The 27,409-nt window shown below is 37.6% G+C and overlaps 1 protein-coding gene across 3 annotated transcripts in view; it reads left to right on the forward strand.

The window, feature by feature from the left end:
• Nucleotides 1-27,409, forward strand: part of GABRB2 (gamma-aminobutyric acid type A receptor subunit beta2) — a 136,127-nt gene that overhangs the window by 89,733 nt on the left and 18,985 nt on the right. For all 3 annotated transcript variants that reach the window (XM_083871414.1, XM_083871413.1, XM_083871415.1), the window contains exons 6-7: nucleotides 23,884-24,021; nucleotides 25,228-25,380. In XM_083871414.1, coding sequence (XP_083727540.1) covers nucleotides 23,884-24,021; nucleotides 25,228-25,380 — 291 coding nt within the window. The remainder of the gene's footprint in view (nucleotides 1-23,883; nucleotides 24,022-25,227; nucleotides 25,381-27,409) is intronic.

Genomic DNA, 27,409 nt, shown 5'->3' on the forward strand with positions numbered 1-27,409 from the left:
TACAATGGCACTGTTAGAGGCACAGTCTCCAGAGAAAAATCACCTCTGGGCAGTCACAGTGAGACCTGGAAATGTTAATGATTTAAAATGAGCAACAGAATTATTTGCCCAATTATTAATTTTAAACCTCTGGTCTGCAAAAATGGTCAGCTGTCTGTATCTCCCCTCTGCCAATGCAAATATCTCCTATTTTTGTGGCTGCTTTTCCATTTTGAACCTAACGCTCCTGTTCATGAGTGGATCCCATGTGGTGGTGCCTGGATGATTTCTGAACAGCAGAATTGTTTGCTGGAGGCAGTAGATGTCCTATATTTTGACATTAATAAGATTCCTGATGTTGTATTGAATGACATTCTTATAAACAAGGTGGGGAAACACACATTAGAGAAAACCACATTTGGAAAATAACTTTAACATGATTATTGAGTTTACAGGAAGGAAACAATTTTTTATCAAGTCCCTCTTCACTGCTTTCATTTAATGATCTGATGATCATGGAACTTTCAAAACATTTGTGCAGCTTGAAAGGATAGAGTTAGGTTTTCATGGTTCTCGCTAGAGAGGTGGCCTGAAAAAAATCAAATTCCCAATTTTACATCTAATACTGACATCTCAGAACTGGGAAATAACTAGGTGTGAATGGCAGCCCAGGGCAGGGGTGTGGGAATCAAAACAGAATAAAAAGCCCAACCTTGGGGAGGTATCATGGGTTGTGATGTGACCCTGATTCCTTGGCAGCAATAGTAAGGCTGACATCAGGGTCTGTAAATGGAAATGCTATTTGTAAAATAAATAAATCTTTCTGTTCAGCCCTCCAGTGGCAATATGTGGTGGTCAGGCTGTGTCCTGCTAAGGCCTGCTCCTCAGGGAAGATTTGGATCTGTTAGAGGAAATCAGAGGCATAGCAAGAAAGTTAACCCAAGTGCTAGAAAATGTGAAGAAAGAGTTGTTCTGGTAAAGGGGAATTGAAGGAAGAGGTGTGTGAGTCTTGTAATATACAAAATGTACTGCAGTGTAATAAGATAATCTGTTCTCTATCATGTTGGTTAGGACAAGAAGTAAAGATCTGGAATTGCAGCAGTGAAAGTTGGAAGTGGAGGTGGTGGGAATGGGAAGTACAAAGATAACCAGAGTGAGATGCAGGGATGGACTTTGATCCATTGTGTCCACACCAGGAGGGCTCTCAAGACAAGCAGAAAACCATTTGACAGGAACTGTGGAGGTACAGTTGCCCCTAACCTTGCTGATAAATAGATTTTGCATGAATGATGGATACAGCTGCATGAAATTATCATTGCAAACAGCTGATTAAAACCCAAAAGTAAGGCTTGAAAAGCAGATGAAGAACTCAACATGTCTTATTTAAAGACTATATTTGCATTTTCCTCCTACCAGTCTGAAGCATTGCTAGAATGGGTGTCTCTGAGTATAATCAAGATCATAAAGGTTATTTTGATTTATTTTCTGGTAGAAGGCTGTCTACACTTTCTCCTTTTGATGGTGTACACTCCCTCTTCAGGTGCATGCAAGCATCAGCAAATAACAAGTGTATTGCTGTACATATTGAGTAGTATTTGAGTATGCATAGATATGTTTGTCTTTCAATATTTGGAGGCACAGGACAAGGTTGAGCTTTATAAAAGGCTGTGACTTTGTAAATTTATCTCAGGTTTTCCTCTGAGCTATGGGAAGTAGTTATCCTCTCTCTTACCTTGTGTGTGTATGTGCTATTAAAATAGTTTAAAATAGAATTAATACTAGAGGTTTTGGTGGTTGGGCTTTTTTGGGTTTTTTTTCTGAGAGGGAAATTACCACCCTGTATCAGTACTCTGTGTGTTTTCTTTGTTTCTGTTGCTTCTAACAATGAAAGAAAAGGCCCATAAGAATGTGCAATATTGCTTAAAATGTCCTCAAGAACTTACAGTGGCATTGCTGGGTTTTGATCAATTTGTTTGTCAGTATTCCTGGCTTTTAGGTGTTCATGAAATTGGCACTATTCTGGTTGCTTCCAATGTCCTGGAAATTAGGGTAAGATGTTCACTTTCTTTTTAAGTTTCTTCAGATATTACTGCTTAATAGGAATAATTGTTTTGGGTATCAGGTTCTAGTTAGTCCTGATACCTAAAAAGAGACCAGTGTGACGAAGAAATGGTGATGATGTGGTTCCACTTTTCTTTACAGAGCTGACTCAGCAAGGGAGGCAATGACATGCTGCATCATTTGAAGATCATGTGTTGCAGCAAGTATTTCCATGAATTTTCAGATGAGCATGTAGGAGTGAAGCAAATCTAGTTTTAGATACTTCGTGCTCTGCAACTTCTCATTATCTGTAGTTTCAAATCTGGAAGTAATCTTCATTAACCTAAGATTTTTCACAAAAAAAAAAAAAAAATCAGCCTTATCAAGAAGGGAGAACAATACATTTTTATTCAAATATGGATTTACCAAGGAACTCCCCTGACAGCATGGTTGTGAAATGTGCTCTGTGCCATAAAGGGGAAAAAGCCTCTCCATTTCCTGTCTTCAGTCCTCATCATTTTATGTGTGTTGTGTTCTGTCTTACTCCTTAGTTAAAGAAGTTCTTTCCTGTGATTAACCTTAGCAGGTTTCTGCTAGGATAGGGAAAGGCAGTGATGGCAAGTTTAAAGAATCAGTGATCTTCATATTATTAATATGCTCTACCTAAACAGATAGTAAGAAAATTAACAAAACATGTGGAAGCAAGGTCCCACATGTATAAAATAAAGTATTATTCAGCTGAGTACTTTTAAAACAATATGCAGTGTCAGTGCAAGATATTTTTCTTGTGAAAGACATAAGTCAACGAGCAGCCTTTGCTGTGTTGTAGCATATGCTTGTGCTTGGCAAAAGTAGTGGCAGAAAGCATGTCAAACGACAGTGCTTAGAGTATTAAAGTTTTAACAAAATGTCAGAGAAAACTGGAAGCTGGTTAATCCACAGAAATCTGTCATAAAGATTGCATTGTAAGGTGGTTTCAGCATGAATTCTAGTGACATATGGGAGCTTAAAATATAATCTAATGATATATCTCTATCGGTGAGATGTTTATGTAACATGATTGCAACAGAGATGTCTTTTCTTGTTAATTTATTAGGATAATGAAAGTTGCCGTCTTTGTAGAACAATGCAAAGAACAAGTTTGATTCAGAAAAATCTTAGTGTCATAACCAAATGATTTTTTTCTCTCTATAAATTTATGAAAAATAGAAATGATGCATCTAGTTTGAAGCCTGCTGGAGACTGGCAGCCTGCTCTGTGGAAATCTGTGCTGCTGCTGACTTCTGCTCTGGGCATTAGTGTGTACCCAGGAAAGAGACCTGATAGAAATACAAGTGAAAGACAAACTTTGTTCAGAGAAAGCTCTGACAGAAATAATTTCATGGGAATATTCCATGCAATGTGGAATGGGAATAATCAAGTTCAGTTCTTTTCCAGTGGAAGTGGAATTGAAAAAGCTCTGTCTATTATGCTGAAGAAAACTCCTGAGTTATTTCAACATGCTGCAATTTATAAACTGTGGGTTTTATTACTGTGCTGCTTGGTTTTATAGAAATTATGAAAGAAATTTTGAGTTGCAGTGAGGTTCCAGAATTCATATTGGTAAATGTATATTTTTTGTCTTATGGAAGGGTTTTTAATTCAATTTTTTTTTGATGGACATGATTTTTAATGTGATAGGCTGTAATGTATCACTAAAGAACCATCTGATTTTTCTCAAAATCTCACATGTGATACAGTTAAAATGTTTCCTCATATTTTTATGTCAGTGGCAATACTTGCACTCATTAATCAAGTACTGTGACAGCAGAAATCTCTCTACCATTTTTTTCCTTCAGAGGTAAACTTGTGCTGAGCCCTGTGACAGGCCCTGTGCAGCTGCTGCTCTTTGTGCCTGGGGTGAGGAGGCATCTCCTGCCAGGGCTCTGGGGGGACCAGGTGCAAGGCACTGTGGAGGGATGGCATGTCCCTGTCCCTGCCAGCTCAGGGCTCCCTGGGGAGCCTCGACAGCCCTGTCACTTCCCTGATGCTGCAGCACCAGGGAAAGGTCAGTGCCCAGGAGGGGAACTTGCCATCTCTCCTCGTGCTGTTACAGTGAGGGCTTGGAAAGGCTCAGCTCTCCACAAATGATCAGGCACCCTGGATTCTGGCTACTTGTAGAGCTGTCTAAATACAATCCAGACACTTTTTAAAAGCCAAGTTTTTTTAATTTAATAATTACTTTAGATAGATTATAGGAGGACTGTAGAAATCCTGTCTAATACATTGCTGTGGAAGAGCAGTCCTTTTAAATAAGGATGGAAATTATTACTACATATGTATTCAGATCACATTTGTTCTGAGTGATTTTTTGGTACCCTGAAAGATGTATGCAACTGAATATTATACCTCTTTTATGTATTCTTTCTTTTCTCTCTCTCTTTTTTTTTTTTTTTTTTTTTTTTTAAGACTCGTGATTGTGGGAGAGAAATCAATGCCCAGTTTTGTAGATTCTGTAACAGGAAAGCATGGGATTGCCACAAAAGATACCCATGTCCACAATTACTTTTAGCTGTTGAAATATTTTCTGTATCTGAGAGAACAATAAGTCTGTATTGGTTTGTTTTGTGTGGTAGGGAGGATTGTGTGGGTAAAATGCTGTGTGATTAACTTACTGTGGACTGTGTCAATGCAAGCATACAGCACAGTGAATTAAACAGATTGCAACTAGAAGGATCTACTGTTGGGCTTAAGAGCTCCCATGTTTTACTCTTCATATAGTTTAGAGAAGAAAGATGTTGGAGGGTATAAGTCCTTTTAGTGTTGTTCAGGTACATGCCAGCACTCCATGTGTCTGTGATGCTTTACAATTCTTGAGACTATTAGTATTCACACCTTATAGCAGATATAAAAATGGCACAGTTTATAGGCAAATTGAACATATTATTTCATGACTGTGGCTTGGCTGTGTCTGCATAATTTTTTCTTTGTTTTTTCCCTATGAGACCAATATTAAAAGTAATTCCATCCTTTGGTTCAGGAGAATGTTCTTGTGTTTTGTGATTCTGCTGAGCTCTCCTAAATGCTGAGAGTAATAAAAAAAACAGCCTTAGAGTGGCATTTTTCTGATGCATTAGTATTTAGATCACCTAAGGATAATGATCTAGCTAAATAAATTGTTGGACCTGTATTGCCAATGGAAAGTTGTATATCCCCACAAAATCAGGTCATCAAAGGGATGTACCCTTCTGGAGGTTAATTCTTTCCAGTTCCTGCATATTGAGTCCAGGTGTCAAGTCTGAGTCTCAAGATTAGGATTGTGAATTTAGGGATGCTAAATCTCTCTCTAGCCAGAATTGCACTATTAAAATCCTCAGAATTCTTATTATGTTAATTTTGTCCTTTTGCACTATCAACATTTAATATATACTCTGTCTTATTTATTCTGCTGGTGAAACTGGAAATTTCCTCAAATCCTCCTATTCTGTGTTTATGGAATGGACATTTTATGTCCAGGCAGCAACTCTATAATCTGGACAATTGATCATGTGTCTCAGTGCTTGCCAATGAGTACCTGTCTTTGTATAAATATATTTGAATCCTAAGAGGTTTTAATCATGGTGGTTCATTCAAAATAATAATGGTTTCAGGTTAGGTATAATCATGATTTGAAGGACTGTGTGTCTTCAGTCATCTTCTTTTATCGCAGGGAAAAAAACCTCTTATGTGTTATAAGTATTTATATCTCTAGATTCTCTCAGAGAAAAATTCTTAATTCCAAAGTAATCTTTGGAATGATCAGTCATCTGGGCTAGAGGAGCTAATACCATAACCTCGGAAGGCTTAGTGTCTCTGACATTGTGTGCACTTTTCCCTTGATTTTTTTTTTTCAATTTCCAGGGTGTCTAAGCACAGCCCATCACTCAGCACTGTTTCTTATGTGTTGAGCAGAGCCTTTACAGCTCACTCCTGTGTGGTTCAGGGATTAAAAGCCAACCTGGTGACAACATGCCATACTCATATAAGTGGTATTTCTCTAGTTATATTTGTGCTCTGTAGAGAAAACGGGTGATTAAGTGCTAATGGATATGTGAGTACAATTGTTACAAAGAAAAGGAGCAAGAAATGTTAAGTATCTCAGGTGTGTAACCCACTTCCAAGTGGTGCACACTGGCACCAGGCCCTGGAGACTCCACCTGATAAAAATTCCCTTTTAAGGGATGCTGCTCTAAAGTGTAGAACAAGGTGCATTTCTTTTTATAGGTCACTGATTGTTGTTATTAGGTTGACAAAAATTTGTATCTCCTAAAGAAAGCTCATTTATGAGAGTTGTGTCCCAGTAAGGATGAGCAGCTGGTGTGGAAAAGCACCAGACTGGGAAACAGATTTCTGATTCTACATTTACTACTAATTTGGTCACTTCTGTGACCTGTGGTGACATTTATCTGTGCTATAGTTTTATTTTATAATGTATTAATGTTTCTCTTGCAAACCCACTGCATGAGTTGAAGCTGTCATAATCTAGAGTGATTGATTGTTAGGAGCATAAAACATCAGGAAGAAGCTGCCCATAGTAAGAGAAGTGAAATATCATACAGCTTCTCATAGGGAACAGTACTACTTGGGGAGAGCTGCTTAAGTCAATTGTATTTCCAGGTTAGCAGCAGTAATTGCTATCAACGTTATGCCCTTTGCATGTAATTGCCTCTCTATTTAAAGCTGGTTTTGTAAATCTTTTCCTCTTCCACAAGTTTTATGTTTCAGGCACCTAATGACCCCCCAAGAGAAAGCAGACCATGCACAGATTGGCCCCATTAGTGCAAACTGCATAATAAGATAATACTATAGACTTTTACACATTAATTTTCCAATTATTATTTTTTGCCTTTCTTACAGATTGCAAGCAGGAATTGATAGCATTAGGCAGTGTATGGGAGCACAGTAATCTGATTTGTCTCTCCCCGAAGATTACAAGCTATACTCCGTCTGGCCTGCTTGAACACAATTAACAGATTATATTATATTTTTGCAACACATTTACTTAAAATATGGGTTTTTTTATATCCTATCAATATTCATGTATAACATTTTAAAAAGGAATCCAGTGTTATTTATGTATATATATTTTAAGTAAAACAAATTATTTCAGGTAATCAAGGGATTTTCTATACCAACAAGATTTGAAAAATAGAGCAGGTATATTGAAATCCAGGGGATTAAATGCACTCCACCTGATTGCATTTATGTAACATATGCATGAATTCCAGATTTAGTCCCCTTTCTCTATTTCTTTAACTTTGGATTTTTTCTTTTCTCTTACAAAACAGAGAAGTACTTGGAATTTAGCTAGTTAGAGTAATTTTCAGAAACACTCAAGCCAACCTTCTTTTATCTGAAACATTCAGTTAGTGCCTTTTTTTTTTTACTGTATAGGAAGTTGACTGACTAAACACTTTGAATATCGAGGGCACTTGCACATAAGAATGGGATTGCAATGAGGAAAAAAAAATCCTGCTTCTGTGTCTCAGTCAATCTCCAACAAGGACAGAGAATTATTTGTCTTTTCTTATAAAACTGTTGAGTATCAAGTATGAGAATAAATGTTTGTCACAGGAAACAGACATTCCTTTGAAGAATTAAAAACGCTGCAAAAAACCCCAAACCAGAGAAGAGAATAAGCCCTGCTGCCCATGTTATTAATAGCAGCAGAGCTCAAGGAGACATGAAGATCTGGAATATTTCAATGAGAAGCCCTCAGGTCAGAGTTTTTAACAAAACTTGCTCAACAAGGTCATGCTGGTTTGAATACTGCAGTTATTTTCTCATCTTTGCAAGCAGCCAGTTTTCATCTGTAGGATGGGTTTGAAAGTGGTTTTTTGGGGGGTTTCAGGGGTTTTTGTTTGGGTTTTTTCCCTTCTCCTGTAATGTAAATCCTGACGGCACAGGTGAGAGGTCAGAACAGTTGAGGGCTGAAGATCTAGAGGAAATATGATGCTGTGGAGGCTTTCTGTTTGACATGGGGTTACAAATTTAAATGATGAGATTATGCTATTACCTACTTTTTTACAGAGTAAAATCTAAAATTGATGTGGAATGTGTGGAACATATTTGCTTGAGATCACTGACACTGAAATCTGATTTTGGAAAGAGGCTGATACAGCTGCCTTCACTGTGAGAAAGCCACATATATTAAGTCTCCAAGGTAAAGCCTAAAGTAATAGAGTACTGATAAAGTGGTAGAGCACTGTTAAATCATGAATAAACCCAGCTTTTATTGATGAAATCTGATGGTTTTGATATGTAATAAAAGCAAAGTCATGTATTTAAGCATATTCCTTTTTCTTACAGCTGCCTTGTCCCATTTCACTTATAAGCCTTTTCTTATTAAGGCAATTCATTATTAGGATGAAGAAGAGACAATATTCTGAGAAAAAATAACATGGTAAAGTGACTTCAGCCTTGCATATTGATCACAGCTGTCTAAATGCCAATAAGGTGGGACTTCTCCAGTCTTCAGTAACAGCTAATGCACCTTAGCAGTGGTTATTCCTAGACAGAAAAAAAAAAAGGAATTATTATTATTATTATTCTTTTCTATTAACTGATTTATTGATTTATTTTTTTTCAAGTACATCATTAGGACAGGGGGAGGAGATCTGAGGATGAGGGACTTCTAATTTCTCAGTGATTGCAGCTTAGTTTCATTTGCTGTGTTTATACTGCAGTACTTTCTTTTTCAATTAGTTCCCAGCGTGGATAAAGGTGGGTATATTTTTTTTTTAGAGAAAGCAAGAAACAGTTTACAATTCTACCTGTACGTTCCCTAGAGAAAATTCTCTAACACAGTTTTAAGCCAAATAAAATCACTTGAGAAAACTATGAGAAACCAAGAAGTGGTTTAGTCAGATGAAGATTTCATGGATTTTAGCTACTAAAATTAATAAATTTTAAATCATTTCCCAAATTATCATTATATGTATTAGGCATTAAAGAATATGCCAGCTACCAATTAAATGCAGCCATTTAATAGCACAGCATAACCTCACACAACAATTTATGGCACACATTGAGGAATACAAAAACCAATTAAAATTACAGGGGGAATTTAGCAGGGCAGAATTTAATTAGCAAAGATAAAATTTTGCCAGAAGACTGTGGCTAACACCTGTTCTGAAGTGTAAAGTGAATATGCAGTAACAAACATTTTGGTCATAATTTATGTTGCATTTCCTACCCTCCATTTGTATTTAGATCCTTGTTTCTCTTAGACTGGAGAAGAGCTGCTTTCTCAGCTCCCAGTGCTGCTGCAGAAGTCTCTGACTCATCCCAAAATCCTAATCCAACCCAAGCAGCCCTGTGGGAGCACTGAAATGCTGATTTTCCTATTTCTGCACACGGTGTAAGTCCCATTTCTCTGCATCCTTCGCCTCCCCTCTCTGAAGCTGCAGAGCTCCCTGTGAGCCCTGCCAGTGGCCACAGGGACACAGGGGCGGTGGCCACAGGGACACAAGGGCAGTGGCCACAGGGACACAAGGGCAGTGGCCACAGCACATGGCAAGTGAGCCACCCTGAGGTCATTCCCTTGGTCAGGGAACAGAGAGGATAAACAGGGAGTGAAACTGGGAATGTCCCATCTGGGAGGATACCCAAGAGCACCTTCCCAGCCACGTAAGCAGAACCAAGAAAACTCAGTTCTATCATATTTTTCAAGTTGAATTAATTTAAGATTTTCTTAAATTCCACTATTTACCTTTTGCATGCCCAAAGTAGCAATGAGGACACTTACTTACCTAAAGATATTTGAACACCTCCTGAAATACAGATGACTAATTTTTTTAAGTGTTCTCAGCTGCAAAAATTTTAAAAATTAATTAAAGCCATGAACTGAATCATCACTATTTTCTGTTATATTCTTCTGGTATTTTTTTACTTGCTTAAGAGAAAGTTTGTATTTGCTTTGATACATGTGCAAAACATCCCTGGAAACATACCCTTCATTTACAATTCTAGAAGGGATATATTGTCTAATAAAAGCATTTTCTATATCTGGCAAGTTGCTACATTCACTAACATTGTGAATTAAAATCCAAATTCAATTCTACTATCTTTAATGACTGCAGTTAATGTTTTTTTCTCTAGGTTCACTGGCAACTTCATTATCATTAACATCAAGTCACTGGACTACCTCACTGATGAAAAATGAAGCCACTGATTAAGCTGTTCATTATATCCATCAGCATTATACTTATGAGTTAAAATCCCATCCTATTAGTGATGAAAGGAAAGGAATACATATCAGAAACCCAGCATTAATGAACCCTACTGTTAGTAAATCCACATGTAGCTACAGTGCAGAACAAATAAAGCAGCAAGATTAAAGCTTTGAGCTTTGACAATTACATAAATAATGAGAGAGAAAATAATTTTTAAAACCTCGAAGCAAAGAGAGTTTAAAAAAAATTATCTTTGCCTCAAGGCTGCCCTTTGAATAACAGAAATATGGAGCGCCATTACTATAATTCTCACATAAGAATTTTAATTCAATTTAGAAAATAAAAAATTTCATCATAATATGAAGGTGTATGCACAGTATTGCTTTCAATTAATTTTACTGAAAGCAAAATAAAACCTTGTGATTTGGGAAATTGTGAATTAAATCTATATATCACTGCTTCTCCAAGTTAAATGCTACAACTTAAGGTAGATGAAATAAAAGCAATTACTTGTAATCCTGAGAAGAAAAAAGAATGCTTTAGAAGTCCATCTCACCAAGCCATCCAAAACAATAGAAATTGCTGTATGTTCTGAAGTAGTTTTATTAAATATATTCAGCTTTAACAAATCTGATTTATTTTGAAAACATGTTTGTTTTTGTGAAGTTGCTTTTACACTGGCAAGAAAGCCTCCAGGGTATGATATGTGCTGTGTGATTGCTATTTGTTTGTGCACAGTGGATTTCCTTCCAACCCACTTCTCACCTAGAGCATTTGGTTACCCTAACTCAGCTCTCAGTCAGCAAGTGACTTTAATTATCTGCTGAAAAGTGGCTGCGAGCTGTTGATTAAAGAAATGCCTCAATTCCTGTGTGTGCACCTAGCACCAATTATAACCTGCATCTATAAAATCAGGTATTTTAATTCTTCCTACAGCAGCACCGCTGTTAAATCTCTGCAATGTGTAGGAATCAACACTTTTAAGAGACTAAAACATTACTTAAGATACCTTACAGGGGGTTTTGGGTCTAAAACCTGAATTGCTCTAATTCTGTCTGACAAAAGGCACACTGAATAAAGAATTGTGGCATGGGCTTGAATCTCCACTTTCCGTTATTGCCCTGTCTGCCATCAGAGAAGATTTAATGGCTGTTATGCTGATCACTATTGCTATTTTTTTCTCCTTGCTCTCATTGTGCAGCCACTGGGCTGTGATAGTACAACAAGACTAAGTTTAGTGGCAGTAACAAAACTTAAGGATGAGGAACTTAAGGACAAGGTGCAAGGCACCACTCTGCTCTGGGAGTTACTAGAACTTGGGAGGCAGGTAGGTGCCAAGAGAGAAACATCCTTCTGGTGCTTAGGTTAGGACTCACTGAGTCCTCTACTTTTCTTGAAGAAAAAGTGTCCTATGCTTTCCCCAGTGACTTGGCAGCGCTTCTTTGTTTCAATAGCTCTTGATACTTCAAAAAGCAAGAATCAGACTCTGTCTTTCTGCATCTGTGCTTGGTACAGGAAAGGTAATGCAAGTATCTTTTACCTTCACCACTCTACACACAAATTGGATGTTATTACAGATCGTGTGCCCAGGAAAAGATCAGGTTTGCATACCTCCCATTTGTCTAAGAGCTCTGTGAGATGTTCCAAGTCAGAGTGGCTGTTGTTAAAAGCCACTTGGGACAGGACAGTTTTTCAGTATTCCCACTTCTAACTTGTGACACAATGACATGATAAAACTCCTATGAGAGAGATCACTATGCTCAACTCAACGCCTTCCAAAGAAAGGAAGTGTTTCACATCTATTCTATGCCACACAAGGGGCCTTTCATTTTAAGCTTTGAACAAATAATTGCTTTATGCAATAATAGTCATAAAATATTTCCTTGTAAAGCACATGTGTGCTTTTAACATAAACAGAGTACAGCAGTAATTTAATGATGCAAAGTTGGGAGCACCACAGTTGTTTGATAATCATGTTTGCAAGTTGGCTGTTAGATACCTGTCTCATGGATGTGTTCCTGAGCCATTACAGCTTCCTGGACACCAAGGATGCTGCAGAGCAGAGGAGGAATGCAATTTTCATATTTATAGTAGCAGAGCTCTCTGTACTTTCTTGTTCTGCACTGAAGCAATGTGTTCCCTACAAGTAGCAACTTTTCTGATTCATAAAGCCCACAGACACAGGATAACACTTCCAAAGCAAAGACAAAGTTAGGAATATAAATGTAGATAATGGCATGTGTGATGCACATAAGCCTTGGGTTGTAAGGATAAGCTGGGAATGAATGTCCCTGTGTAAAGGAAAAGGCAGTTTAAATAAGAAGCAGACAGGCAGGGGCTGTAGGGCATTGAGTCAAGTGGTTGATAGGGCAGGAGCACAGGCTGTGCTCTGCTTTGGTGACAGAGAAAAATGATGGAATAGGAGAGCCCACATTATAAACAAGGGGCTCAAGAGTTGATGTCATCAGCAGAATTTTGGGTTCTTTGCCATGGGCAATGTTTTTAGCATCTGGCCTGCACTGGACAGGATCCATCTCTGTTAAGGGCAGAAGGATTTTAGCTCATGAACTGGTGGAACTCATTGAGAGGGCTTTAAACTGGGTTTGAAGGGGGAAGGGGATGCAGCTGGGCTGTCTGGAAGCAGCCCAAGGGTGGCAAACCTGAGTTAGGGTGAAATCAGCAGCCCAGCTGAGGTGCATTACACCAGTGCACACAGCAGGGGTGACAAGAGGAGCTGGAGGCCGTGGGGCAGCAGCAGAGCTGGGATGTGTCACCATCACAGAAATGCTGGGATGACTCACATGGCTGGAGGCTGCACTGGATGGCTCCAGGCTCTTCAGGAGAGACAGAGATGGGAGAAGAGGTGGAGGGGTGGTCCTTTATATTCGGGAGGCTTTTGATGCCATAGGTATTGGAACTAGTGATGAAGAAGTTGAATGCCTGTGGGTAAGAATTAAGCAAGGCTGACATCCTGCTGGGAGTCTGTTATTGTCCACCCAACCAGGAAGAAGAGGTGGACAACTTATTCTATCAGCAGCTGGAGAATGTTTCAGAACCACCAGCCCTTGTTCTTTTAAGTGACTTCAACCTACCAAATATCTGCTGGGAACTTAATATAGCAGAAAAGAGGCAGTCCAGGAAGTTTTTAGAATGTATTGAGGACAAATTTTTGTTGTGGTTGGTAAGTGAGCCCCCCAGGGGAGGACTGTGTTAGATGTGTTGTTTGCAAAAAGTTTTTTACAGAAAGGGTGATTAAGTATTGGAATGGTCTGCCTGGGGAGGTGGTGGGGTCTCCATTCCGTGACATGTTTAAATAAAGGCTGGATGTGGCACTCAGTCCCATGGTTTAATTGAGGTGTTTAGGGCTGGGTTGGACTTGATGATCTTGGAAGTGTCTTCCAACCTTGTGATTCTGTGAGACAGGTATAGAATAATAGAATACTGTAGAATTATCTCAAAATAGTTACATTGGTGGTTTGGGATGATTTTTTTTTTTTTTCATGGAGGTGAATTTGACTCATAACTCCTTCAAGAGTGATTCAGTGCAGTTGTATATGGAAAGTATAGTGGTTATGAAGTACTAATTTTAACATATTCCATTGCTGCCTGGTTTATTATACATTATTGTATTATTCATGTGTTTTTCTCTTTGTTTTTTTATGAAGAAGGGTATTTATTTCAAAAGCACGAGAGAGGTGCAGTCCACATGGGGCTCTCAGCAAAAAGTTGTAGTTCTTAAACTTTTGTATTTGGGGCTGATTTCCTTTTATGTATGTTAAAATATTGTACTGGATTCTTCTTAATGAACATTTAATGCAGATATCCTGCTTTTCCAGCCCAAGAGGCAACCTTATGTAATACATATTTGCATATTGACACAGTTACAATACTAGAGCTAGAGGAAAATAGAATAAAAGTCAACAGTGTGTTAAAATCTGCTTGCAGGGAAAAGTCCCTTTAAGGGTTGGCATTATCTTGTCTCAGTCACATCCATTTCATGAAATAGGCATAGCCTCAAGCAATGCCTGGAGTTACAGCTCAGAAGAAAACTGAATGTTAGAAAAGTTATAGACAATTTTGTGAATTTATAAACTTCTGAATTGTGGTAATGAAACCTAGTATGGTACATCAATGCAGATCAGAGGAGAATACCAGGCACTGATTAAAACAATGTATAACCTATAGAGCAGGATTTCATGTGGCTTTGTGGTACATAAAAGCAAAAACTTTAAACTGGACTAGGGCAAGTGAACTTTTCTAGTGAAAAAAATGTGGGATGGGGTTGCATCTGCCGTAGATTTACAGAAGTAGCTGCTTGACAGTGTGTTTGAGGCTCTCAGGGTTAGTCTCCTGTGCCAGATAAATGCAGAGAGCTGAAGAAGCTTTCCTTCTCCTTTGGCCTTGTCCCCATCTCCTGTTAAAACACTTCCAATTCCTGCTACCTTGTGTTTACCCATCCACAACCATTAGCATCTTGTTACCTCCCAAGTAACTTTTCTCTGCATACCATTTCTAAAAGCAGGAGGGATGGGTGTCAAAAGAATTTATCCTGGCCTCTTTCAGCATCCTAGGAAAGTAGCTGGGATGCTGCCAACAAACCTGTGCTGTCTTTTCTGATAGAGGTGTCACAGCAGAGTTTCCTGCAGGAAAGTCCTCTGAGCCTTGAGGCACACAGCTCCCACTAAAATATTTTGAGGAGGCAGGGATGTGGTTTCTGATACCAAGCAAGCTCTGTGAAGGACATCTAGAAATGTTACAGGACTATTGCAATTTTTAGAAAATAATGATGTAGTTCTAACAATATCATGGTCTATAATTAAAGTTCCTATGAACTTCATTCACATGGTACTGTATAAATAGTTCTCCACATCAAAGGTACATGCAATTATCCTTGAAGAACTTGTAGATGACAGAAGACTTCTCCAGATAGGCAAGAAAAAGTTCCCAAATCTATATGTGTGGATGACTTTAGAAGGAGCATTAATTAGAGCTTGCTCTTTACTAAAAGAAAATTAATTTCTGGAGGTTCAGTTGAGAGTCCAAACCCAACCCTTGTCCTACATGTGTAAAAACCTGTGGGGGTTTTTACATTCTAATGGTGTTTCACTCTTGGCAATCACAGGTTTTAGTATGTTCCTGCTGAACAGTCTATGAGACCAATGTTCCTAAATCTTCATAACCCCAGATCTTTACGTAAAAGTAGAAGTGTTTTAGATACTGTGATGTACTTTGGGCAAAGATGGAATAATATTTCAGAATATTACCTCACACTGAATTGTAAGCTAACATATCATAATGAATAAATGTTTTTCTAAATTGAAAAAGATGGCATGGCCACAAACAGAAGGGCTTTCTTCTACAAATTGCATTTTTCTCCTCGTGGCTTTGTATTTTTAATACAGCTATGGAATAATTAAGCAGAGTAGAGTATTAATGCAATTTTATAAATAAGGTTAAGGTTGCCAGATGTTGTTCATATTACTTCTCTTTTTTTTAACATACATCAGCATTCAAATGTAGGCTGATAGTGGGTTGCAGGAAGCTTAGAACATTTGGTCTTACATATCTAAGGTATTAAAAACTGAGCTTGTGGAGATGATGCTTTGCTGATTCATTTGTTTGGATATACCCCTCATTTCTATTTCCAGTTTCAAAAAGACCAATTCTTAAATCAGACAAAAGAGCAAACAGCATACACTGTCTTTTCAGGAAGTCCTCTCTGAAATAAGTAAATTGTGAGATTTGTTTGTCTAATAGAGAACAATATTCAGTGGCCTTCATAATTTCCAGATCACATAAAAATTGTTTTGGACAGCAATTTTCCTATGCCTAAATTAGTTAATGTAGTCAAATGAGATAAAAGTATAGGAATTCACTCATATCATGAGGATGAAGTACAGGCTGCAGTGATTAAATTCATGGGTGCAAATATAAGTATTTGGCTTCCCTACATGAGCCTTGTCCTTACTGAAGGGAGAGAGGAGAAAATAATTTGTCATTTACACCCACTCAGTATGGATGTACATTTTACTATAAAAAGTCTGTTCCTGAAATATGGCCTTTCAAATGTAGAAGACAGTTGCTAATAATTACTTTTAAAGAGCAGAAACAGTGTTTAGTTTTACACAAAGATTTGAGGGTTAAGACATTTCCATCAATCTTCAAAAATACCTTTTCAGAATACAGTTGAAAAATTCAGTGTGTATATATTTTTGCATCAAAGTACAAAAAAGTGTTCCCTTTGCACCAAAGTTGGCCATTTAATATTATGCCAAAAGAACACAATACTTCCTATTTGAATCATTACTTATCCATATCCCTCATTTAAAAACACAGAAGAGTTTTCATATTTGATTGTGGGGGTTGATGAGATTACCTATGCAAATTTATGGACTTTATAAAATGATCCAGTTGATATATGAGAGGCATCATTCATTTACTGAATTGTTCAGCTGAACATTTTTAGCCATGTTTATTAAAGTGTGTGCACGTCACTGTCGTGCTCTTTAGATGGAGGGTTTGGGTACTACAGAAGGTTCAAGCAGACCTTGAGTTGTCTCTTGGCATTCCAGGTTCTCTCTTCCACACAGATCTCCCAGTTCAGCCTTCTGGGACATGGGCTTTGTATCTGGTTGAGATTACATCTCATGAACTAGGGTAAACAGCATTTGTTTTCCTCTAAGCAATTTTTCGTGCCAGTGTGATATTGAGGGTATTTTTTTATTATTATTTTTTATTTACCTTTGACTTGTTTTTATTGATTGAAATGTGAAAGAAAATACCTGTGAATTATGTAGTAAAATCTTAAGTCTTTAAACATAGGAAATAATTTATATTTTCTGTTTGTTGATCGTTCTGGAAAAAAAAAAAAAAATGCATTGCCTGCTTATACCTGATTGCACTTGTCTTTTCTCAATGGTTATTTTCACTTGAGTTCTGTTATTTTGTGATTTAATGGCATTGAAATAGATCACTTAAGTATTCATGCATTCATTTTTATCCTATTTACATCAATTCACATTTAAATAGAAATTTATTTCTGCCTAAATGTTGCTTTCCTCAGCAATGATTGGTATCGTCTTCATGGTTACATATTGCAATTTCCTATTGCATCTTTGAAGATCTACCATTATGAGAAGTGAAAGTAAATTTCTTGGTTCTTCTCTGTCACTGACAGTAAAATTAAGATCTAAGAAAATAATTCATTACATTGGGTTTCTTAATATTGTGTTTCACAGTTTTCTACCATATTCTAGTTTTAATTGCAAATGAAATTAAGCTTCCCACCATCTTTTATGTCTAGGACAGATTTTTCATGTCTCACATAGTTACTTTTATGTTCCAGAACTCTTTTTTTCTTCTGTGGTATGTGTAATAGGGAAATAATAAACTTTACTGCAGAAGTCTAATGTATACTAATCTGCTTTTTTAAATATAAAGATTAAGGATTTTTCTCTTTGTAATTTTAGTAGTAGTGGAAGTGAGAAATATGTTTAGCTCTAACTTTACATTGACAACTGTTGCCACCCATGTTTTCCTCACATATTTGCTTAATGTCACCCATGTTACACTGAAATAACCTTCAAGATGATCCAGACTTAATCAATGTGCTGACATAATTCTGTCAACCTTATCCTCAGAAAAGGTCATCTGCTAAATGAAGTAAGTGGGTTAGGGAATACAGACTGTGGCAGAAATAGGGGATAGGATGTTTCTGTGTACTGTATAAAACATGCACCATTATCTAATGGTATTTGTTTGCCTACAGAAATCAGATACGTAATTTCCACAGTGATGGAAATCCCTGAGCCTCAGCCATTCAAATAAATAAAAACTGAGCCAGATGTGTTGTACTCTGTTGTGTCCTGGGATATATTTAATGCATAAACGTAGCACTTGGTCTGCAGGACAAGAGGATGATGGAAATCAGAAGGAAGAAGATGAAGGATGTGTGCAGGATGTGGGACAGGTCTGTGCTCCAGCCTACCCAGAGAGTGTCCAGCTGTCCAGGAGTCCCAGAAGGAATTTGTTCCTGATGCTGTGGCCCCCTCCCTGTGCCAGTCAGCCACCTCTGCCTTCCCTTCACTGTGCACATTCTGCTCCGCACTTGTCTCTACTGGGGAGGAGCTCTTGGGCTTGCAGGATCTCCACAGTGTTGAATCCAACAACTCTTTAGATCATTCATACTGGTGGGAGTAACTGAACTTATTCAGGAAGCAGAAAGATTGCAAGAAATTGCTGTGTTCCAGGAGATAAAAACTTTTTGAGTGTTATTGCCTGGATACAGTTTTCCCTGTCTGTTTCTGATCTCTCTTTCTTTTCCTAGAAATATTGCAGCAGTGGAAATATATTTATGAAAGCATTTTGCAGGAGGTGCTCTAAAGCATGAATGATTTTCAGTGAAATCATTAGGGAAAAAAGTTTAATGAGTTCCACCAGGATACCTGTTCTGTAAGTTACCAGGCTTCCTGTAAGCAAGAATCAGCCTGAAGTACCTACATGAACATTAAACTTGATTCTGCTATCATGAAAATCCTACTCTAAGGCCAGGAATCAAATTTGTCATTTCACTTGTTCACCAAAAGACATTTTCTGGTTTTAAATCACTCTATATAGTAATTACAGCATCATATTTCTGTCTCTTTCTTTAACCCACCCTACTCTCCCCAGTAAGGAGCCATTTGTACAACTTGAGGATGATTGTTTTTTGAGAATGTTGCCAATTCAATCTAAAAATCAATTGAATTTCACTACAGTCAGAAAATTGTACATCCTCTTTGCATCCAAATCCTCAGAGCCTTAGGGGAAAAGGCCTTTGAAGTGAAATGTAAGAAGAATTCTAATGTTTTATGCAGAAATACAGAATTTAGAGGGGATGGGGAAGAGGAGAAAGAAACAAGTATGATGGGCTCTTTTCCAATTGCTCTGGCACACAGACTCTGTTTGTCCTACTCACCCTTGTCTCACCCCACTGGTTTCAGCACCTCATGTCTTGTGTTCTCCTCAGCATTAAACATCTCTGCAAATTCCAAGAAACACTTCTAACTTACTCTTTCTGGCTGTGTTTTTTGAATGAGTAAGTGAATTGAATATATGAAGGCTGAAGTGATGCAGTGAAACAAGTTTGAGAGATCTGAAAGGCTTCAGAATTTCAAAATATGCTTCGCATGTTACTTCGTCTTTTATAAGTAATTTTACGTATAAAAGTATAATTTACTGTTTACTCTGAGTAAATGCAAAACTGCTGAATAAAATCTTGAAAAAGGAGGAAGTTGTGGCTCCATGTTTAAAAATAAGTGAAATGCATAGATATTTCTACTAAAGGTATTCTACAGTCTGTTTTACAAACAGGATTAATCACTTAATATTCATCTCATTTTACAGGACCTTTAGATGTCAAGGTCTTCAATTACTCTGAAAGTTTGTGACCTGCATTTATATAAATTAATGTATTATGATTGTTAGGTAACAATATTTTGTATATTTGTAATCAAAACATTCACTTGTAGATGGGTGTAGATATCACATGAGTTCTCTCCATTTTTTGGGGGGAAGCTACCATATTGTGAGTGGCTAGGCAGAGAGAATCCATTTGATAGCAGCAGGAGAAATTAAATGGCTTGTTACTCATTCCCTATCTATGAGGCCATAGGTTTTTGTATATAATAATGTGCATTTTTGATACTTTTTTCCCCAAAAATGCCAAATGTATAATGCAACTCTGTTATTCTCCACCAGGTATATGGTGTTCATCTTGTAAATGGCTGCTTTGTGATAGTATTTAAGTCCAGAATCTGCTGTAAACTGAGTTCTCATATGTTTTTTATTGGTGAGCAAAGGACAAATACCTCAGGTGATCAGAGGGGTGGTGTGCTCCCAGCTTTCACCAAGACTCTGGAGCTGCTAGCAAAAATTTGGAAGTAGCTGAACTGTGCTTCATCATAATTCCGTGCTCTCAGAATCACAGATAGGGGTTGTAACTAGAGGAACTGTTACTTGGATAAGCTTTAGCAGCTGGAGGTAGGATTTAGGCAGTTGCCAAGAGGATGCTTCTGTCTCCTGTGTCTCCTTGTGACTGCTGAAGTGGTTCTCCTCAGCTCAGAGGTGATGCAGGATGTGCACAGGTATTGCCCAAGCTCACACAAATTCCTGATGGGTCAGAGCAGAGAGAGATTAGGGCATGGCCTCAGGATCCTCCCTTTGTTTTAGGCACATTTTCACTGTTTTCCATGTTTATGTAATCCCTACACCCCCCAAAAAACCAAATTATATCAACAGCTGTCTTATCTTCAGTCTCCAGGTGCTCCACAGTGTCAGCAATGTGGGGCATTTGAATTCCCACACAGTGCACCCTGTAGATGTAAAATACCTCCCGGCTGTCACGTATAAACTGCAGCATTGTGAGACAGTGAATCCTGATAAATCCTGAGTTTTTCAGAAAAATCTGCCTCTTTTATTCCATTGTATGGTGTTTCTGATAATTGTCTTGTGTCTAAATATTTCCATTTTCAGTCAGGAACGCTTCAGCTTTCGTTTCAGGTTTGTTTGTATTAGAAGAATTTCCTATTTTTGACTTATCTTGAATAGGCTGGGGAAAAAATTGGTGCTTTTATAGTTTCTATGTGAAGGGGGTTTTATTTTATGTTCTACTAGTTGTTTGTTTTTCCTCTACAGTGCTTCATCATCTGTCATTCCTCAATGTATACACGATGATAAACTCCCTGTCCCTGCTAATGGGAGTCAAGAATGCTTTGCTTCTCTCAGGATTGGTGCCATATTACCAGGACAATGTATTGATTTGGTTGACTGCCAGTGTGTGATGCATGACAGAAATGAGAAATTGAACTTTCTGAACGTGAAGTAAATCGTGCTGCTGATGATATATAAATGATTGAGGGAAAAGCAATCAATCAGATGCTCTCTGCTGGCAGCAGAGCTACATACAATTTAATATATAGTAAACCAACAGTTGCTTTACAGTCTAAATCAAATAATGTTCTGTGCTAAAGTCGTATTCCTGCAAAGATTACTCAGAATATTTCTGGGTTTAGTATGCTTTCCTTTCTGCTTTACCAACATGTGGTCCGATAATTTAGAAATATTGAACTGCCTTTATTAATTCTTGTCTTTTCTTGTCAAGAGCTACAGATTGGTTTTTCTAGACTGCTTATTACTACTTTAAATTGGTTGATCTTTAAATAATTTTAGCTTGTAAGTAGGGTTGTTTTGAGCCCCAGATACCTGCAGAAAGAGTTTATTACAGCCACAGGTAATTGGACTTCACTGTAAAACATCCACTAGAGACATGAATGGGCCCATTCTCTCTTTTGGCAGATGTTTTGCAGATATTAGACTTATATCCAATTGTCTTTGGGTACTTTAGCAGTAACACAAGAGCATTCATGTGCAGATGACTGTAACTTTCTTTGCTTTCCTTCTCCACGTTCTGAAATGAATGGGATAATTTATCCTTTTTGGAAAGAAGGAGAAGTATTTTAATGAAAGCTCAAAGAGACTTCCTGAAATTCCCTTATTGATACCTACTAACAAGTCTTCTCATTCTGGCCAGTTTCAGGTTATCATTTGCCCAATATAAGTCCCTTAAGCAGCAGGACATTCTGCTCAGGTCTCCCCAGAGCCACCCATTGTGGAGTTTGGGATCTTTGGTTTGAAGAGTCTCACTAGTGGGTGAGAGTTTCCGAGGATTCCTCTCTCCTAAGCAGTAGTTGTCAATGTCTGTTTAGTGCTAAGGCTGTGAGAATCCAGGGAGAAGCTGAAGCACATTTTCCTTCTAGAGGATAATACTGAAGCATTTGGCAGTCACTGGAATATAAATCCTGGAGTTCTCCTGTGTGAACCCTGGTGTGATTAGAGTGTTCAAGGCTGAACTGTTCCTAGGCAGTTCAGCAAAAAAGTTCTTCTAACAGATATTCTGAAAAATACAAACAAATCTACTTTTTCTCTTACATAGAAAAGTGGGGATTTCCCTTCTGAAACCTATTTTAGCATTTGCTTTTTTTAAGAAATAAACAAAAGTAAAATAAGATATCAATTTGTTGGCTGTGAAGTTTAACAGTTTAGTTACCTCAGAATTAAATAAATTACCTTGATTAATCCCACCAAGTTCAGTAAATGGCATTAGAATCTGGAACTTGCCATTGGAAGGTAGGGTAGATATCAGAACATCAGTAAAACTTTATAATATCACAAAGACACTCCTACAAAATTAATATCAACCTTCTTAAACTTTCTAAGGATGTGCTTTTATATTTTTCATAACATGAAGTGCAGTATGTTGCTTTCGCATCTCAAGATCAGCCAATATAATTATTAATCTTTATTTTATTTTAGACTTTATTTTATTTTAGATTTTTTTGTACTCTCTCTGAGAAAGATTTGTCAAACATAAAGTGTTTCTAGGCAGGGTAGGCTGTCTGCCTCTTTTCTGAAGACAGACTTGTGACCAGGAAAGTAAAAGAGTCACTTATACAAAACTCTGGAATTGCTGTCAACATACTGTAGAAGTGAATCTACGAAAATACTTTTTAAATCTGTGTGTATTAGATAGACTTTTATAGTTGTTTCAGTGTTTTTGCAGATTATTTCATTCAAACTTGCTTGCCTTCTGCTAATGCTGTACACCTGGATTTTACCTGGATTATCAAAAAATTAATGATGCACAGGAACAGTTTTATAGATTCTTTGCATTATTCCTAGAAATTCAGTGGTATTTGAGCGCTCTAAAATGGTGTTTAGTGTACAGTTTTGTCCTTTGTCTGTGGATGAGGACTTAAAATCAAGGTGTTTTATATATTTATTATCTATATTTGCAAAAAAGTCATAGTCACTATTCTGTGTTTTAGTTGATTTTATTTACAACTTTCAACGACAAAAATCTTTGGATTAATGTATAATGAAACATTAATGAATGCTGTATTTCCTGGTTTTGCAATAGATTTATTTCTGATGTCTCATGATCATTTCTGTACATCAACTCCAGGCCATACAACTTGGCTCAGCTGCCATTTGGGAAACCAGATTCCTTTCTCATGGATATATTTTATGACTGTGTGAACATGTGCTGTGTTCTGGGTGGTTTTTTGGGTGGTGGGATTTTTTTTTCCTTTGGTGATTTCTTGTGGGAATTTTTTTTTTGCCAGGAATGGGTGTTGCATCTGCCAAAGTTGCTTCCTATGAGGACTCTTACAATCCTCACTGAATGTGGCTTTCTTTTACTGCATTCAAGCCATTTTAGAAAAAGAATTATGCTGGTTTTTACAACTGAAAACTAAACAGTGACAGTGCTGATGTTTCAGCTCAGGGACAGAACTTACAGCAAACTCATCCCATTTTATCCATCCTTGGGATCAGAAGTCACATTAAGCTGATGTACAGTTGCTACCTAGAGATGGGATGTGTGTAGTCTTAATTTGGTTTTAAAGGTCTGTTTTGTTAATACATTCATGTAACATATCTTAAAAAAATACAAACCAAACAAATACTAAAATACACGTAGGATTGCCTTTTGAAGTTATATTTGGAATGACCTGTGTCAGTATGTTTATAAATGGTTTAATTTTGGAAATATATTTTGTATGTTTTGAGTTAATGAACTGTTCCCTGTGATGTCAGCAGAGATGTGCCTCTCACTTGTTTATTCCTGTTTTTGTAGATGGCTATACAACAGATGACATTGAATTTTACTGGCGTGGGGGTGATAATGCAGTCACAGGAGTGACAAAGATCGAGCTGCCACAGTTCTCCATTGTGGACTACAAGCTTATCACCAAGAATGTTGTTTTCTCTACAGGTTTGTGAGGGGAAATTAAAAGGGGAATTCTTTTAAAGACTTTTAAAACTGGATTAATTCTCAACTTGTAAAAACAGGAATAAAACAGAGCAACAGCTGTGAATTTGGAAAGCATAAGTTTTTATTACAGCTTCCATAGTGTGTAATGCATCATTCATTAGCATGCAAAGAGGGCACAGGAATCTGTCACGTTAAGGCTCATCAAATGAGCTGTATTTTCTGTTTATCTATGAGAACTGATTTAGCCACTTATACACCTCTGTGCCATAAACCCAACCCAGTGTAGGAATTTTAGGAAACTTTTTCTCTGTATTTTTAGATGTTTCTTTTGCCAAGTTGGGGATGTATTAGACTAATTATTTTGTCTTCAATATAAAATCTTTAAAATGCTTGTTCCTGGATTTCCAGTTTACCCTGTTCTAGCAAGTGTATGACTTTCTGAAGGCTGAAAAGATGCTTATTATGAAGGAGCAGAAAATCAGATTGGATTTCATGAAATTTTAAAAAAAAACAAAACAGCAACAACAAAAAACTAACATATTTCAATCATATTAAATTGTTCAAAAGAGGCAAGAGTTGGATTGGGCTGTTACTAGGAGATGTTTTCTACCCACTTGAGAAATCCATTAGATGTGTTAAATACAAATTATCTTCAAAACTCACTTTCCACATATGGGTAGAAATCATCTTTGGAGGGACTATACTGTACATCCCAAATTCCTCAAAATCAACCAGAAATAGGACTTGAAGAATTATTTCTAGGCACCATATTAACAAATGTTTCATACACTACAATATTTCTGGTGTCCAGTGACAAAAGATGAGTGTTGCATTACTTGGAGAGAAGTTTAGGATAAGGATAAGATTTCTTGGAGGGAAGTTTAGGATGAGGGTTACACTGAAGCTGGCATCTGGCAGTTTGTCAGGGAAGAGGCATTTCTGTGCTTTGTTGCTCTGATGTGTATTTTGGCTGTTGATTGTTGAATGATTACCAGCAGATAAGCAACTAGAGCATCTTTGTACCTTTACCATAAAAGATGATTTAATCCCAATTCTTGCTAGAAATTCTGCAGCTGAATATTCTGGATCTTTCAGCTCTGAGTGTACTCTGTGTTGAATGAAAAAAATAAAACCAAAATGACAGAAAAAAAATGTTTTCAGGCATTATGCAAATAAATTATGGCCATACCAAATATTCTCTTTTAGGTGCCTACCCAAGGCTGTCTCTCAGCTTTAAACTTAAGAGAAACATTGGTTACTTCATTCTGCAGACCTACATGCCTTCTATTCTGATCACTATCCTGTCCTGGGTTTCCTTCTGGATTAATTATGATGCTTCAGCTGCAAGAGTTGCTTTAGGTAGGCATTTTTACACATCTCATGCAGTGTGCATTAGCTGAATGGTTTTCCTAGCTTCTGGCTGAGTGGATAATGCATGATTTGAAAATGAAAAAAATATATGTTAGATCTCTTTATGTTTGGCTTGTTAAGCTTTGTATTATTTGAATCAGCATTTAAAACATCAGAATTTAAATAAAAATCAAAGAGATTTCATGTCTGAATCAACTAACTGTATAATTGTCTCAACATATTCTGTTGTTCTTTTGCTGCTTGTTTTTTTCTCCAAAGAGAATGCACTTAGTTTGCTTTTGCCCATGGCAGTCCAGAACACACGTTCAGCATGGTGTTTTGGATTATAAACTGCTTTTCCTTTCAAGAATTAAATAAAGTTTTACCAGGGTTGTATAGCTCCCTTGTCCTTATATGGAGTGAGGAGTCTGTGCCTCAAACCCTGTGTCCAGTTCAAGGCTCTGACCTCAAGACAGACATTGAGGGGCTGAGTGTCCAGAGTGTCCAGAGAAGGGAACAGAGCTGGGGAAGGGTCTGGAGCACAAAACTGATGAGGAGCAGCTGGGGGAGCTCAGCCTGGAGAAAAGGAGGCTCAGAGGGGACCTTTGTGCTCTCTAAAACTCTTTGGGAGGAGGTTGCAGCCAGCTGGGGGTTGGTCTCTTCTGCAAGGTAACAAGTAAAAGGACAAGAGGAAATGGGTTCAAGCTATTCCAGGAGAGGCTTAGATTAGATCCCGGGGGAAATTTCTTCACCAAAAAGGTTTCCAGCCCTGGCAGAGGCTGTTCTGGGAAATGGTGAAGTTACAATCCATGAAGGGATTTAAAAGATGTGTAGATTTGGTGCTTGGGGACATGGTTTAGTGAAGAACATGGCAGTGCTGAGTTGGAGATTGGATTCAATGGACTTAAAGGTCTTTTCCAACCTAAACAGTTGTAAGAGTCTGGTTATTTTTTTCCTTACTGTTACCTTACATTCCAAAAGCAAGACTGTTTCCCTAATTAATCTCTAGAGTATTTGTACATCTCATCACTAGTCCCATGTGTGTCTGTTTATTCTGTGCCCCTCATCAAAAGGAGCATGTTACAAAAATAAGTATCTCTATCTATTGCCAAATTTTGTCTAAATCAGATGGATTCCTGCCAGTACAGCTCTTATATAGCTAAAATGAGTAAATCCCCATAAAAGATGCCATTGAGAATGTGACATTTTAATGTTATAGAATACATCTGAGTTTTACCAGACCTTCCTGTGTAGCATTTTGCCTTAAGAATTTGATACTGCAGACATCCTGAAAGTGCTGGAGAATAGCAAGATAAAGTGACTGTAGCCTGTAATTTTTAACTGATTCTCATTACAGAAGGTTGCAGTTTAGCTGCTTAAAAATATACTTATGGAATCCAACTACTGTTTACTTGATTGAGCTCAATTTATTACAAGTGTGATTTTTTTTTTATGTTATATAAAAAAAATCCAAGTCCAAGTTAAGGACTGAACAAGAATTTCCTGAAAAAGTTCAAACACAAAAAGGAAACCTTCAGAGGATGGCAGCAAGGTCAGGTAGCCTGTGAGAAATACACAAAAATAATCTGAGCAGCCAGGGATCAGGTTAGGTAAGCTAAAGCCCCAAGATAGAACTAAATCTGTCCGGGGATGTGAAGGGCAACAAGAAAAGCTTCTGTATAGGTACATCAGTGCTAAAAGACATTAAAGGAAAATGAGAGTCCTCTCTGAAACAGGAGGCCTGGATACCCAGGGTCTGGAGAAGCCTGAGGTACTGAACACCTTTTAATGCCTTATACTCATGGACAAGTGCTCTGGACACATTGCCTGAGTTACAGAAGGCAAAGGCTGGGACTGGGAGAATGAAGACCCCTCTGCTTAAGGGACCATCTGAGGAGCCTGGGGATCCCAAGCACAAGTCCCTGGGACCTGATGAGATGCACCTTCAAGTCCTGAGCAAATGAATTGTCTAAAACCCTGTCCATCATATTTGAGAAGCCATGGCGGTTTCTCTGACTGGAAAAGTGGAAGCAAAGCC

Source organism: Zosterops lateralis (assembly GCF_965231275.1).
Source record: "Zosterops lateralis genome assembly, chromosome: 14".
Lineage (NCBI taxonomy): Eukaryota > Metazoa > Chordata > Aves > Passeriformes > Zosteropidae > Zosterops > Zosterops lateralis.